Raw genomic sequence first — 14,010 nt, 5'->3', positions numbered from 1 at the left:
TAAATTGTTCAATGGTTGGAGTCAAAAAGATGGGGAATCAAAGAACAAATTTCCCAAATCCATTCACAAATTGGAATAATAATAATGTTTTACTGTAGTAGAATATTACAATTTATCAAAATCAATCACTTTCATTTATAAAGTGCTTTAACACAAACTGAGAGTTGAACAAAACGGTGAAAAGTAAAAGCTCAATATCATAAAAACAGTTCAAATTAATTCACAAATGAGTGAATAAAAACATAGAAACAGCTGTTTTCTTATGATGGAGGACATATACAGTGTACAGAAAATTAAGCTTAAAATTGCATTTCTGCATTTATTTTATTCAAATCGTTGTGGATCAAGAGCAAACAAAAAATACTGTTGGAAAAAGCTTGTTGCTGTTACATAAAATCTGGAATGGGCAGGCTACATGCTCCCTGCTCCGCTCCATTCTGATGCCACTAATAGATCCATGAACGTTTTTGTTTTCCTCGTCCGAGCTGGTATCTGGCTCTAGTCAATACAGTTTCATACAGCTGGTTAGCTCCCATATTGATCACCATTGTTGTTGCACTGGTAACATTACGCTGGGGTTTTGAGGGGCTGTAAGCTAACAGGAGAGAGTGTAAACAGATGGATGATGGGAAATGAGGGAACCTACAACTCAGACGCCAATTTCAGATGAACTCCTGGCCAATCTGCAGAAACAATGTCCTAGAAAACGACACAGATTTTTGGATTGATGAAAACAACATACGGTAATCATTATTAAAAATTACTGAGAAAGCTTTTAAAATCAATCAAAAGATGATCTGAGTGGGTGTTTAACCCTTGTGCTATCTTAGATGTCCCCAGCCTTACTTTGACATGTTCTCCCTACCATGACAAAGGTGGAAAGATTTCATGTAAACCATGGACACCAGTGAAGATCACAAATCATTGAAGAAAAAAGGTTTCAGAGCACTGTTTAGTGGGTCTAGATGACCCAACTCCCAACGTTAAAGTGCCTAGGATAGCACAAGGGTTAAAGGTAGAAGCAGACCAAGATTTTTTTAGTTAAGTTTTAAACATAAAACGATAGCTGTCTATTGTTTATAGACAAAGCATTTCAAAACATTAATATCCTTTCCAGAAGGCTTACACATGAATTAGCGTTTGATTTAAACTGTCTCATTTCACTGTTTGAAATCATGATAGTCTTGATGGTTCAGTGAAGGCTTCTGTTGCTTCCTGTGTCGTTTCCTCTTGTAGTAAATTCTGTTCACTGTTTGTTGGTGTAAAGAAATGGACTCCAGGTGCAAGATAAAGGGAACAGTTAAACAGTTCAATCTTGTCACTCTTTAATTTGGACTTAAAAATACGGTAAATGTGTCAACAAAGGACGTTTTTTTAGAGATCGTGAAGTTTGTTGAGGACATTATGCCAACAGGAAAAGAAATGTTAGTTATTAATGTTGTTTTCTAAAGAAATGCTCACACAAACCTGTATACAGTATGTGCAAAAATAATTATGGACTACAATGTATACTGTTTTATTTGAAATCTTATATTAACAACTTGGCCCAAGTGCCAAATGTGGCCCTCCATGTCCTTTTACGTGGCCCGCGAGAGCATAAAAGTTTTTAATTTCTTAAAATAAAAAATAAAAATTAGTGTGCATTTATTTATATCTAGGGGGAATCTGAATTGAAATATCGGAACTATACATCAGGACGTAAACACTGTCCTTATTACCTAACCTGACAGAATCAAATTTAAAATGATTTATAATAGAGTAAGAAGCAAACATATGTTTTCTATGCAACTGTAATTGTCACTTTAAACATTGAGGAGTGGCTGCATTTATTTTTTATTACCTTTAGTTACATCTATAACTTACATCTGGCCCTTTGAGGACAGCCACTATGCTTATGTGGCCCTTGGTGAAAATGAGTTTGACACCTCTGCTCTAAAATGTGTGTCAGCTTCAAAAAGGATTTAGAATAAAAGAGGCAATTAAGAAAATGACCAGTTTTTCAAAAAGAACCACAATATCTTCATTAGGTTGTCAGGGAGTGGCTTTAATAAACAAAAGGATGCCACTAGGTTTGGAATGCTGGAATCTTTTTACCTCACATGTTTCACATTAAGCAATAGTTATGTTTGTTAGGACCACTGAGGAATCTTCAAAGGATGCGGCAGTTTTTTGACTAATGCCCACTGAATCGCCTGTCTTTTAGAGAGAGGAAGGTTAGCCCAGCAGAAAACAAACAGAGGAAGCTGACCGCTGTGCTGTTGACGGACCAGAGGAAGACTATAGCTACCATAAAAGGAAAAGCCGCAGAAGCTCTCTGTCTGAGACAAAAAAATGCAACAAACCTTTTATAGTTTCTTTCACTGTCCTGCATTTCCCTGTTGCATTATTAAATCCTTAAGTTATTGTTAAGTGTTTGTTGGTTCCAAACAGGATTTCCCATGATCATATCTGTGCGAGAAAGAGAGGTCAAGGAAGGAAGTTGGTGTTAGGATGAACTCCAAAGCTTCTTTGTTCCATTGTCGTTGAAACGGGTGATGTAATGGGTTAATATACAGTATCTGAGCAATAAGACCATGTTTGTGTAAATATCATGACTGGAGAAGGTAAAAGTCAGCAGATGGCGATAGGGGTTAAAAAACTGTCTTCTTCTTTTCCTCTTTGGTCTTCCTCCAGACATCTTGTCTGGCAGCTCCATACTCAGCATCCTTTTTTAAAAAATGTCACTGTCTCTCCTCTGGACATGTCTGGACCATCCAAGACTGGCCTCTCTGACTGAGCTGTCCCTCTGATGTACTCATTCCTGATCCTATCCATCCTGGTCACTCCAAATCAGAACCTCAGCATTTTCATCTCTCCTCCCTTCATCTTTGCTTCCAGTTATTTTCCTCAATACCAATGTCTGAACAACATGGTCTCACCACATGTTTGTACACCTTTCCACTCTCTTTTTCACTTCTTTTCCACACTCCCCATTACTCTGGACCAGGGGTGGGCAAACTACAGGATCCGCCGGCCTCCATGTTTGGTCCAGCCCACTGAACAATATGTTTTTAGTGTTTTTTTATCTGGCCACATGATCAAGACCCACATAGAAGGTGACATTTTATTCCACCCTTCTGCAGTCTGTGCTCCAACCTGAAACCCTGTAAAATCCCTGTCAAGTAGAACAGAAGACAGTCTTCCCTTTCTACGTCGCAGTTCATTTTTCCCGGTTCAGCTCATTCTTTTAGAGAGATTATGGTGCTTTTTTTAACCCTTGTGCTATCCTAGGCACTTTAACGTTGGGAGTTGGGTCATCTAGACCCACTAGACCAGTGCTTCTCAATTATTTTTTGCCAGGCCCCCCCTAGGAAAAAGAAAATGTTTCGCGCCCCCCCTAAACCCACCACCACCACCCCACACACACACACTCGCGCAGTGACAATATATGAGATAAGTATCTATAGAAATTGTGTAAGTATACCTCAAACTGTATCTTTTAACATTAACAACAGATAAAATCCATATAAATCCACTTTCAACAAATATTAATTTTATTTTGCCACTCAGAAACCCTGTTCTAGTGTAAAACAGAAAAGAAGCTTAAAGTGCCTGAGATTAAAAAACATCTGTCAGTCCTTATTTAAACATTTTGACCAAATGAACTATTTGATGCTGAGAAAAATAATTCAATTAATAAATAATAGTAAATGTGAATTGATCTGAAACATTAACAGCACCAATATATTTAACGTTTTTAGTCTGAAGAAATAGGTAAAAAACATTGTGCTGATTTTTTTTCTAAATGATGGATTGTTTATCTATGATCTCATAAAGTGCAGCTGTTTTCCTGAATTACCTGCTGTCTTTCTGTCTGTCTGACACCAACAAAACGACAGGCAGACAAAGAATACAATTATGGAAAATAAAGACACGTTATCAAAATGTCTACAAGTGTTCATAAAGAATGACAGTATTAGCATGAGCTGAGTAATCTAAAGGCTAGTGATCCTGGTGTTGGGCAACAGGCAGCTCTCCCCGTGCCCCGTTTCACCTGGCCTACAGAGCCCACACCACCCCTCCCCTTTCGTTCTCACTCAAGCAGCCGCGTGTGACACGAGACAGGAGGCGCTGCACGGACGGGGATTCAAAGGTTTCAGGCTGTTACAAACTGTGATATAACAGACAATGGGAACCGAATAGTGGACCAGATTTTTTTCCAAGCACTGAGCCGCTGTCACCACCGCCCCCATGTTAAATTTGCGCACCGGAGAATTGCCCTTATTGCCTGTCCCTAAAACCGCCACTACTGCGCACCCCCCCTGGCATTGCTTCGCGCCCCCCCTTTTTTCTTCAATGATTTGTGAACCTCACTGGTGTCCATGGATTACATGAAATCTTTCCACCTTTATCCACCTTTGTCATGGTAGGGAGAATACGTCAATGTAAGGGTGGGGTCATAGGATAGCACAAGAGTTAAACAGCACTCCCTATTCTGTGTCCTGATTGGCTAGAGACCCTGTCAATCAATTTCCTCTGTGCAGTGTCTTTTGTACAGAAACGCGGAGCTCTTCAGATCATAAATCTGTGATCGATCAGATCTTTGTTTTCACTCTAAGACCCTGGGCCTAATTTCTATGAAGGTTTGAGAATTTAAACAAGAGAAAAGGGTGAAAATGTTCATGTTTGTGTCAGAAAAGTGTATTTAGGCAGTGAGGAGTTTTACTGCCATAAACTTAAACGTCTGTAATCGGACTCCGTGGATTTCACCGATCACGGTTATTTTTAGAACGCAACTCCTGGAATAAACGAGGGAACTCTGTAGTGGTGAAAAGGTAACGCATAAATATGCCTAGCTGCAACAGAAGACATGGAAATTAGCTTTTTTCATTACTACTGAATAAGAAACAGACGTGCAGGACACAGCCACTCAGTTTGAGCGCAATGTGTGACGTGTGAGGAGCTGCAGCTTCAAAGTCTCAGCGGGACAAAGACGGGAGAGGATCCACTATTTATTGTTTTTCTTTTTAATTTATCAGTATGTTTTTTCCTGACTTTGTGTCTTTTAATGTCACAGTTATTTGGTCATTTTTTATTTTATAAATAGTGTTATTTCTTTTATTAAAAGGATTATGAATTAATATACTTTATTATAGGGCTTTACAAAAAAGAAAGATCAAAGAAGTTTAAAGAAAAAGACTTATGTGGCCCTCACAAGAAAAAGTTTGGGGACTCCGCTCTAGCATCCATGTGGTGTTGGAAGATTTGTTGTTTTTTATTCTTCCTATCATTCAAACACCACATGAACGCAGCATTTCTCTAAGTTTTACACAATTGGCCCTAAAATGAGAACAAAAGTTCTTACCCTAAAAACTTTAAAATGCTCTGTTTTAAAATATAAATTTCAATCCAAATGTTTTCAACCAGATTCCATGTTATTTCTTTCTCACTCCATGCATCTGCTCCTGGTCCGGCCCTTCTATTCAATTTTAGAACCCTATGTTGCCCAAGAGTCAAAATAATTGCCCACCCCTGGATCACAGTTATTTTTAGAACGTAACTCCTGTAATATACGAGGTAACTCTGTACTGGTGAAAAGGTAACGCAGATATATGTCCAGCTGCAGCAGAAGACATAGAAATGTGCTTTTTTCCTTACTGGATGAGAAACAGAGAGCTGCAGCCCTCAAAGTCTCAGCTGGTCTGAGACGGAAGAGGATCGACTATTAATTGTTTTTTCTTTTTAATGTATCAGTCAGTATATTTTTCCTGACATTTTGTCTTTGAAAATCACAGAGAGAGTTATTGGTCATTTTTTGTTTCATAAATAGTGTTATTTATATTATTAAAGAGATCATGAATTAATAAAACTTTATTATAGGGCTTTACAATAAAAAAAATATAAAAGAAGTTTTAAGTTTTAAAGAAAAAGACTTATTGTGGCCTTCACTACAAAAATGTTGGGGACTTCGCTCCAGCATCCATGTGGTGTTTGAAGATTTGTTGTTTTTCATTCTTACGATCATTTAAACACCACATGAATGCAGCATTCCTCAAAGTTTTACATGAGGTACATCAAGCCATTGGTGCAATTGGCTCTAAAATGAGAGCAAAAGTTTTTAACCTAAAAACTTTAAAATGCTCTGTTTTAAAATATAATTTTCAATCCAAATGTTTTCATCCAGATTCCATGTTATTTCTTCCTCACTCCACGCATCTGCTCCTGGTCCAGCCCTTTTATCCAATTTTAGAACCCTATGTGGCCCGCGAGTCAAAATATTTGCCCACCCCTGCTCTGGACTGTTAAAATTGTATTCCTCTCCTTTCCACTGTCCTTTTTTACATAATGACAGATACAGTTTCATAGGCTTATAAAGGCTTTACCGGAAGCATTAAAAAAATTACATCTATTTTATAGGTTAAAGACTTAACTTGTCTGCACATTCAGATGGCCTTGATTCTACTACAAGATACTTGTTTTGTGGAAATTTCATTTTTTACTGATTTAAATAAAATTAAATTTTTTCTCATTACCAATCAGTTTTATGATAATTAAATAAATCTGCATCACGTTAACTAAACACTTGGATTTTGTGATTTAAAAAATGACTATATTTTATTGTTTTACTTTTTGTACTAATATTTTATTACAGAGAGAAAACGCTGTATTTGTAATAACTAAAATGTATTCATTTTTTTAATCTTCTGCTACTACCTTTTTGAAGTGTGGTTTCCTTTGTATTTTGGTATTGTTGATTTTTTTAAATAAAGTTTAAATGCTTCCAATTCACCGGAACTACACGAGATCACGTGAAACGAGCAAAACAAATATGGCGGTCACAGAGAGAGTACCATAAAGCTAAGCGGTCATCCTTTTTGCGTTAATTCTCATTTTCTAGTTGTTTTAAAAACATTTTTACTGCCATATGCACGTCGCTTGATGAATACGAGCGTCCTCGCGCCGCAGAATCGACCACAGAGCAAAACCGAAACCAAGAAAATGAACGGAAGTGTCAGGCGTTCGTTTGAAAACAAACATCCGGCTTTGCGTCGCGTGCGTTTTTGTGTCCCTGTTAAGAGATGGACAGACATGAACTCTTAGGTGAAGGAACGTCTGTGATGTTCGTGAACGCGGATAAGGCCGCGGGGCGCCGCAAGCTTAAATAAGGACGAGCCGCCATGGGTTTTGTTAACTTAGTGATAACTTCAGTAGGAAAATGTCTGGACGCGGTCTGCTTCCTTCTGGACCTAAACTTTCTCATGGTCCACACGGTGGTCCGGACTCTCCTGACTCTGCTTGCCTTCATACACAGCGTGCCCTCCCTCCTCATCAGTTCGGCTCTGCAGCTGGGGAACCTCTGCATGTACTGCGGCATGTGCGTGGCAGAGGCATCCTCACACCTCGCCCACGGCTCGGTCAGCCTGCTGGGTAGCGTGGTCCTGGCCCTGGAGGGGCTGCTGGAGAGCCTGAAGATGGTGGGTTACCTGTCGATGCACGTGCTGCTCAGAGGAAAAGAGCACCTGTACCGCAGTGTGCTGTCACTTCTGGAGGGTTGTGGCATTGCTCTCAGCCTGGTGGTCTACTTCACCAATACGGTGGTGAACTTTGTCCTCATTGCCACCCACAATGTCTACTTGGCAGCAGTCAGTGTGTGGCAGACGGTGTCCAGCCCACTCCAGAAGGTGGTGGAGCTCGCTCTGACCTCCATCACTTGTCTGTCCAGCTGCCTGACGGGAACGTCAGCTTTCCTGTGGTCTCCTTGCAAGCTGGTTCTGGACTTCCTGATCTCCCTGCTGCATATGTTCATCAGTATCTTCATATTGAACATCTATGGCCTTCTACTCACCGTCACTATCGCCTTGACTACCACCGCCTACCTTAACCCAGGACTGGTCCATCAAGCCTTTATTCGCCTCGTGGAATACATGAAGTCTTTTTCTGTTTTGCGGGGATTTTATCGGGCTGTCCATCGCTGTGTCACGGCCCTGTGGAACACTCGACATCTGCTCCGCCGAAACATGCAACACCTGCATAGGTCTCTCCGTCACCTCCAGCTACTGCAGGCTGCCATGTGGCAGCAGCTGTCTCAGTGCAGCAGGCAGCTGTGCCGTCTTCTGCGAACGATGCTGCACAGGGGCAACAGAGTCGGAGGCGACGGCGACCCCGGAGAGAGGAGGCGGGACCCGCCGGACGGGAGAGCAGGAGGCGGGGACCACCGGGAGCTGCTGGATTTAGTGTTTCCCTCCTCCAGCAAAGACGGCCCTTTGAAAAAGCTGCTGTCTTCTGGAAAGAAGCGTAAACATTTGCCTGCTGAAAGCCTACTGACTTTACTGAAGGAGCAGGAGGAGAGGAAGAAGTGCGTGATCTGTCAGGATAGCACCAAAACCGTGGTGCTGTTGCCGTGCCGACACCTGTGCCTGTGTCGAGAGTGCACAAACATCCTTCTGAGGCAGCCCATCTACCAGCAGAACTGCCCTCTCTGTCGTCACATGATTCTCAACACTATGGACGTGTATTTATAGGGATCAATGATCCGTGAAAAGCCTTACAGTATTTACAGAAATAGAAAGGAGTAACGATAAGCCTAAGAGTAACACCAACACTGTTCTTATGTGATATTCAATCTGTTCTTTCTCCATAAAGCTGTAAATCTAAAAAAAAAAAATGTATCTGTAATGTTTTATTTTGAAGGTACTCCTCAATCTTAAAGGGATCAGTGTTAAAACAGATCATAGTGGATACTTGGTATATCGCTTTTACTATTTTAGATGTGAAAAGCAAAGAAGATTTCCAGACTCTTCTTGCAAAACTGGGTAAAAAGCTGTGGAAACTAAACTCAAAAGTTGCACATACTCAAAACGAATGCCAAAAATCTGCAGTCTAAGCTCCATTCTGCACATTTGATACCAAAATGAGACAAACATTGATTAACACGCATAGTAAATCTGTTTTTATAGACCAGAAGTGTGTTTTTTTTAATGCTGGGTAGTGCTGTCACTAACAGTCTCATTTGGATTCTATTTTTTTTTTATGTTTCTTTTGTTAGCTTTCTTTTTCGACGTTTATTTATGGAATAATTCTATCTCTAAATAGTATTTTTACTTGCCCTGCATTTAAAATTAACAATGCTCTGTGCATAGGATACACATGTACCGTTGAAAGTATTTTTTGATTTTTTTTTTCCCACTTTTAACCCTCATTTCCATATTAACCTATTAACATTGCATCCTAATGCTGGTTAAAGGTAGTTAGCTTAAAATCTCTAGTACTCAAAGAAAAGTGAGGCATCCTTTTCATATTTTAACCCAAGAAATCTACCAATACAAATGGAACATACCATGTGTGTAGCAGGGTCGTACTAAGTTATCAGAAGTGCAAAAACGCTAAAACTGTGTACACAAACATTTTAGAATAAAAATTGTGCTTTAGGTTTGTGTTCCTGTCACTCTCATTCTAAACAGCTGCAGTCTTTGTTGTTTCACTACATTGCTGTTGAGTCTCAGGTGTTCTGATCCATGTGTGCCCCCCAGAAGAGCTGAAGCGTTTCCCACCGCTCACATCTTAAAGCACTGAGTAAAGGTGCCATTTTTATCTGTTCCTATCACAAACCTGGCAACCCATAAGGAGTTTCGAGTTTTTCCCTCTGACCTCAGCTCTGTGTGGCATTAGAGGCTTTTTCCAGACTGTCAGCTGAGCTCTGTTACAGTCACCATCTCCAAACAATCCATAAATGGTCTCCCCTTTCTGTCTAACACACTAAGAAGCAGATTTCTGTTGTATAAAAGCAACATAAACTAATAACACCAGTAGCCCAGTTATATTTGCTCTCCTGGTTTATTTAATGCTTTCTCAACTGAGATGTTGGTTTTATCCTGTTAAAAGTTTACAACAACAGGAGGAGGACATGTGGGATCACATGAGTTTCAAGGACAAATGTCCATATCATTTATACATTTTTTTTTACTTTTAAATCAACATGTATTTTGTGCTATGAAATTATGATTGCTGTGATGTAAAAATAAAAAAGTAGTAAATGAATGTTTTTTTTTTCCTGTACTCTGGCTCCTCAGGTATTTTTGAAACACTGTTGGCATTCCTTACTAATTCCTTGCGTGGGTTTGAAAATGTGACTCAGCTGTTGTTTGCTGCTACATTTGGCATGTATGATTAGAAAATCTGAAAGTATTGTGTAATTATTTTTTTTTTACAGGTGTGAGTCTGCAATAAAACTAGCAAATTCACAGTTCATAATAAAACAAAATCTAAAAGAAAGTTTGTCTGGGTTCTCCTTCATGAGTTTGGGATACAACATCTTTCTGAATGAAGCTTATACTATATTATTTTTTTAGAATTATTATTTTTTTATATTATTTATCGCTGGTCATATTTCACTCTTCAATACATCCTTATTCACTTCTTCCTGCTCCTCAGCAGCCACCTCTTCCACTCTGCTCTCTAACTTTTTCCTCATTTATCAGCTCTTCAAAGTTCTTCCATTTTTCCAGCACACTTGGAACCTGTCAACACTTTTCCATCCCTGTCCTTCATTACCATAAACTCCCAAACACCCTTTCACCTCTGTCTTTCTGTACAGATCCACCTCTCCCTCACACACCCTGTGTTTGGTCTTTTCCACCTCCACCTTGTGCTGCAGCCTCCTTTCCGTCCTCCCAATGCCCCGCGTTTTCCTCTAAACACTCCTCTAAACGTCTTCATTCCACCACCAGGTCTCCTTATCTGTCTTCCTTGTTTCAGATGACACACCAGTCTCTCAGATCATTTTAGCTGTCCAGTCATCTGGAAGAACTCCTGACCTCCCAAAGTTTGTTTTAAATCCTCCCTAAAAGCCACACAGCATTTAACCACTAACAAGATAAACGGTCTATTTCAAGCTTTAGACTTGTCACCTTATTTTACTCTTTTCACCTCCAGAACATTCTTAGCAATCTCCCCCTTAAAGATCTCTCCTCCTCTGTTTCTCTTTTCATCCGCACTATGATAACACTGCATGAATTTGTTCCCATCCTGTAATCCCTGTGCTATCCTAGGCACTTTAACATTGGGAGTTGGGTCATCTAGACCCACTAGACAGTGCTCTGAACCTTTTTTCTTCAATGATTTCTGATCTTCACTGGTGTCCATGGATTACATGAAATCTTTCCACCTTTATCCACCTTTGTCATGGTAGGGAGAACACGTCAATGTAAGGGTGGGGTCATTTAAGATAGCACAAGGGATAAACATTGCTTTTCTTCTAACTGTACACCTGAATATCCACCTTTCTTCTCTCCTTCATGTTAACCAACTCTTTGGTTATTCCTGTCAAAGTTCCCACATTTAAATTTCTACTCTTCTGGGTTTTAACCCTTGTGGTATCCTATGACCCCACCCTTACATTGACGTGTTCTCCCTACCATGACAAAGGTGGATAAAGGTGGAAAGATTTCATGTAATCCATGGACACCAGTGAGGTTCACAAATCATTGAAGAAAAAGGTTCAGAGCACTGTCTAGTGGGTCTAGATGACCCAACTCCCAATGTTAAAGTGCCTAGGATAGCACAAGGGTTACACTCATCTCCGTCTGACCCAAGGGGTCGTTCCTGGGAATGCCCCGACTCCCTCATCAGGCTATATTGTCTGGTTCTATCCTTGTTCTCTGGCCTTCCCCTCCTCTCCTCTGCCCTCATCTCTAGCTTCAATCTTTGCATGCTGGTGGGCGGGGTGGCGTCTTCTAAACCATAACAAGCTCTCACCTCCCAGGGTTTTTATCCATTCATTAATTCATCTACTTCACCATTTATTCCCTTTCGGGGTCACGGGGTTGCCGGAGCCTATCCCGGCCACTTGGGCGAAGGCAAGGGATGCTCTGGACTGGTCGCCAGTCTGTCGCAGGGTAGAATATCCTCAATCACACATCCATTCACTCTCACACTCACACCTATGGACAATTTAGAGTTGCCAATCAACCTATGAAGCATGTTTTTGGACGGTGGGAGGAAGCCGGAGATCCCGGAGAAAACCCACGCATGCACGGGGAGAACATGCAAACTCCACACAGAAAGGTCCCCTGTTGATGTGTTTTTCAGGTCCACCAGCCGGGACTTGAACCGGGGGCCTTCTTGCTGTGAGGCAAGAGCGCTAACCACTGCGCCACCGTGCAGCCCCGGTTTTTATCCATCACAAGAGAAATTCTGTCAGGATCAGCGATGATCTGTGATAAGCTCCATGTCAAAATGTTCCTGACAATTTTTAGCAGGATTCATTCATGTTCATAAAAATGAAGCTATATTTGGTCCATAAAAAAACACCTCACATCAGTTAAAAGCCAGACATGCACAGTAACCCAAAAAGTGCTTTGGTGTCTCATTTTTTGAATTTATCTTGAGCATTTTTTTCCATGAAAACAGTAATTCTCTCCAAAGATGGTAGTGTTTGTAGTATTTTTCTGTCTATACATAAAACATTGTGGTGTGTTCTTTTATCTCTACAACCTTTTAAAATTTTGACTAATCCCCCTGGTGTTTAACAGTTTCCTTATTTTATTATGATCATGCAGATCTTAATTTACGAAAGCAATATTTCATTTGTTTTTGAAAAGAACTCTTTGTGATATCAGTATTACACTTCACGTTAGTAATAGAATAATAAAAAGAAAAATACTGGTTGAATTTATTTCTGTGTGATTGTTTTTTCTTTTATGCATCATAGCATTTTATTAGTAATGGGATTCAAACACATTTGGACAGAGGACTGACTGAAGTGGTCACTTTGAGCATGCGCGACATTGCCCCCTGCTGGATAAAATAACCCCCTACTGCAAACTGCAAGGTTCTCAAAATCCAAGCTTTATGATGTCACCCCTTTAGCAGATTTTTTTTCTACGTGATATTTTTTCATATTTTTTTTACATTTATTATGTATCCTTTTTAGTAGAGGACAATAACGTAAAGTTATTTGTTTCAAGGTTTTAACATTAAGGTTTGATTTGTTCTTGAATGTTTTGCAAAGAAATTATAAGCATTGCCAAATAAAAAGAATAATTTTCCCATGAAAATCAAATACCTATTAAGAACAAGAAAGCAGTGAAGCAGAAAGAATGAAGAGGACAGGTTGAAAGTTTAGAATTGCCTCTATAGGTATTGGGTATGAATTTTTTTAGCATATTGACCTTAAAGTCTCATACAGTCCACGGTGTTGTGGAGGCAAATGTGAGGGGATAATGCCTGGTCAGAGCTTGTGTTGGTTCACGCAACATGACAGCATTTCTGAAACACCAAACGAAGCAAAAAAATGACTTTCACAAACAAAAAATCCCAGACTTCAACATATTTTAACCCTTGTGCTATCCTATGACCCCACCCTTACATTGACATGTTCTCCCTACCATGACAAAGGTCGATAAAGGTCGAAAGATTTCATGTAATCCCTGGACACCAGTGAAGATCACAAATCATTAAAGAAAAAAGGTTCAGAGCACTGTCTAGTGGGTCTAGATGACCCTACTCCCAATGTTAAAGTGCCTAGGATAGCACAAGGGTTACAAATTAAGTCCCCCTAACATTAAGTCCTAATGATAAAACCAGATGTGCCAAGTCTTGCTTTAAAAGATAATTTTGTGTCCCCCTTTATTTTATTTTTTAATGTAATTGCAGACTACAACAGCCCAGACACAGTTTCAGATGTCAGGAATTTGTGCCAAGCATTGAAACTGGTCATAACGTATTTAATTTACACCACAGAAGCATGAAGCCTGCATAAGGTCATATAATATTACTGTAATAGGATATATTCTGACTCTGTTTTCAGAGAGGAAACATTAAGATTTATCAGCTGCATAAATTTAACTTCAATCTATCTTGTTTGATGATTCCTCTGCTCTCACTGAGGTTTCATGGCACCTCAAACACATCTGCCAAACAGAAACTTAAAACCTGCTCTGGTTCTGGAGGGGATGTGACCGTCTGCCTCAGAGTTTTCCTCCTACTGTGAACACATGACGATAACGGATTGATGCCAGTGGAATGATTGAT

The 14,010-nt window shown here is 39.9% G+C and overlaps 1 protein-coding gene across 1 annotated transcript; it reads left to right on the top strand.

Annotated features, from left to right (window-relative positions):
* The first annotated feature begins 4,995 nt into the window (after positions 1–4,995).
* rnf26 (ring finger protein 26) lies at positions 4,996–10,251 on the top strand. The gene has a single exon (XM_004075683.5). The coding sequence runs from the start codon at positions 7,158–7,160 to the stop codon at positions 8,499–8,501; it is 1,344 nt and encodes a 447-aa protein (XP_004075731.1). The 5' UTR covers positions 4,996–7,157; the 3' UTR covers positions 8,502–10,251.
* The last annotated feature ends 3,759 nt before the right edge of the window (positions 10,252–14,010 follow it).

The sequence above is a fragment of the Oryzias latipes genome, chromosome 13 (genome assembly GCF_053564925.1).
Source record: "Oryzias latipes strain Hd-rR chromosome 13, Olatipes_Hd-rR_3.1".
NCBI classification, from domain to species: Eukaryota; Metazoa; Chordata; class Actinopteri; order Beloniformes; family Adrianichthyidae; genus Oryzias; species Oryzias latipes.
This window is presented reverse-complemented; position numbering and strand designations above follow the sequence as displayed.

What these genes read in the sequence shown, in the direction of transcription:
- rnf26 (XM_004075683.5), top strand. Translation starts at nt 7,158, where the DNA reads ATGGGTTTTGTTAACTTAGTGATAACTTCAGTAGGAAAATGTCTGGAC.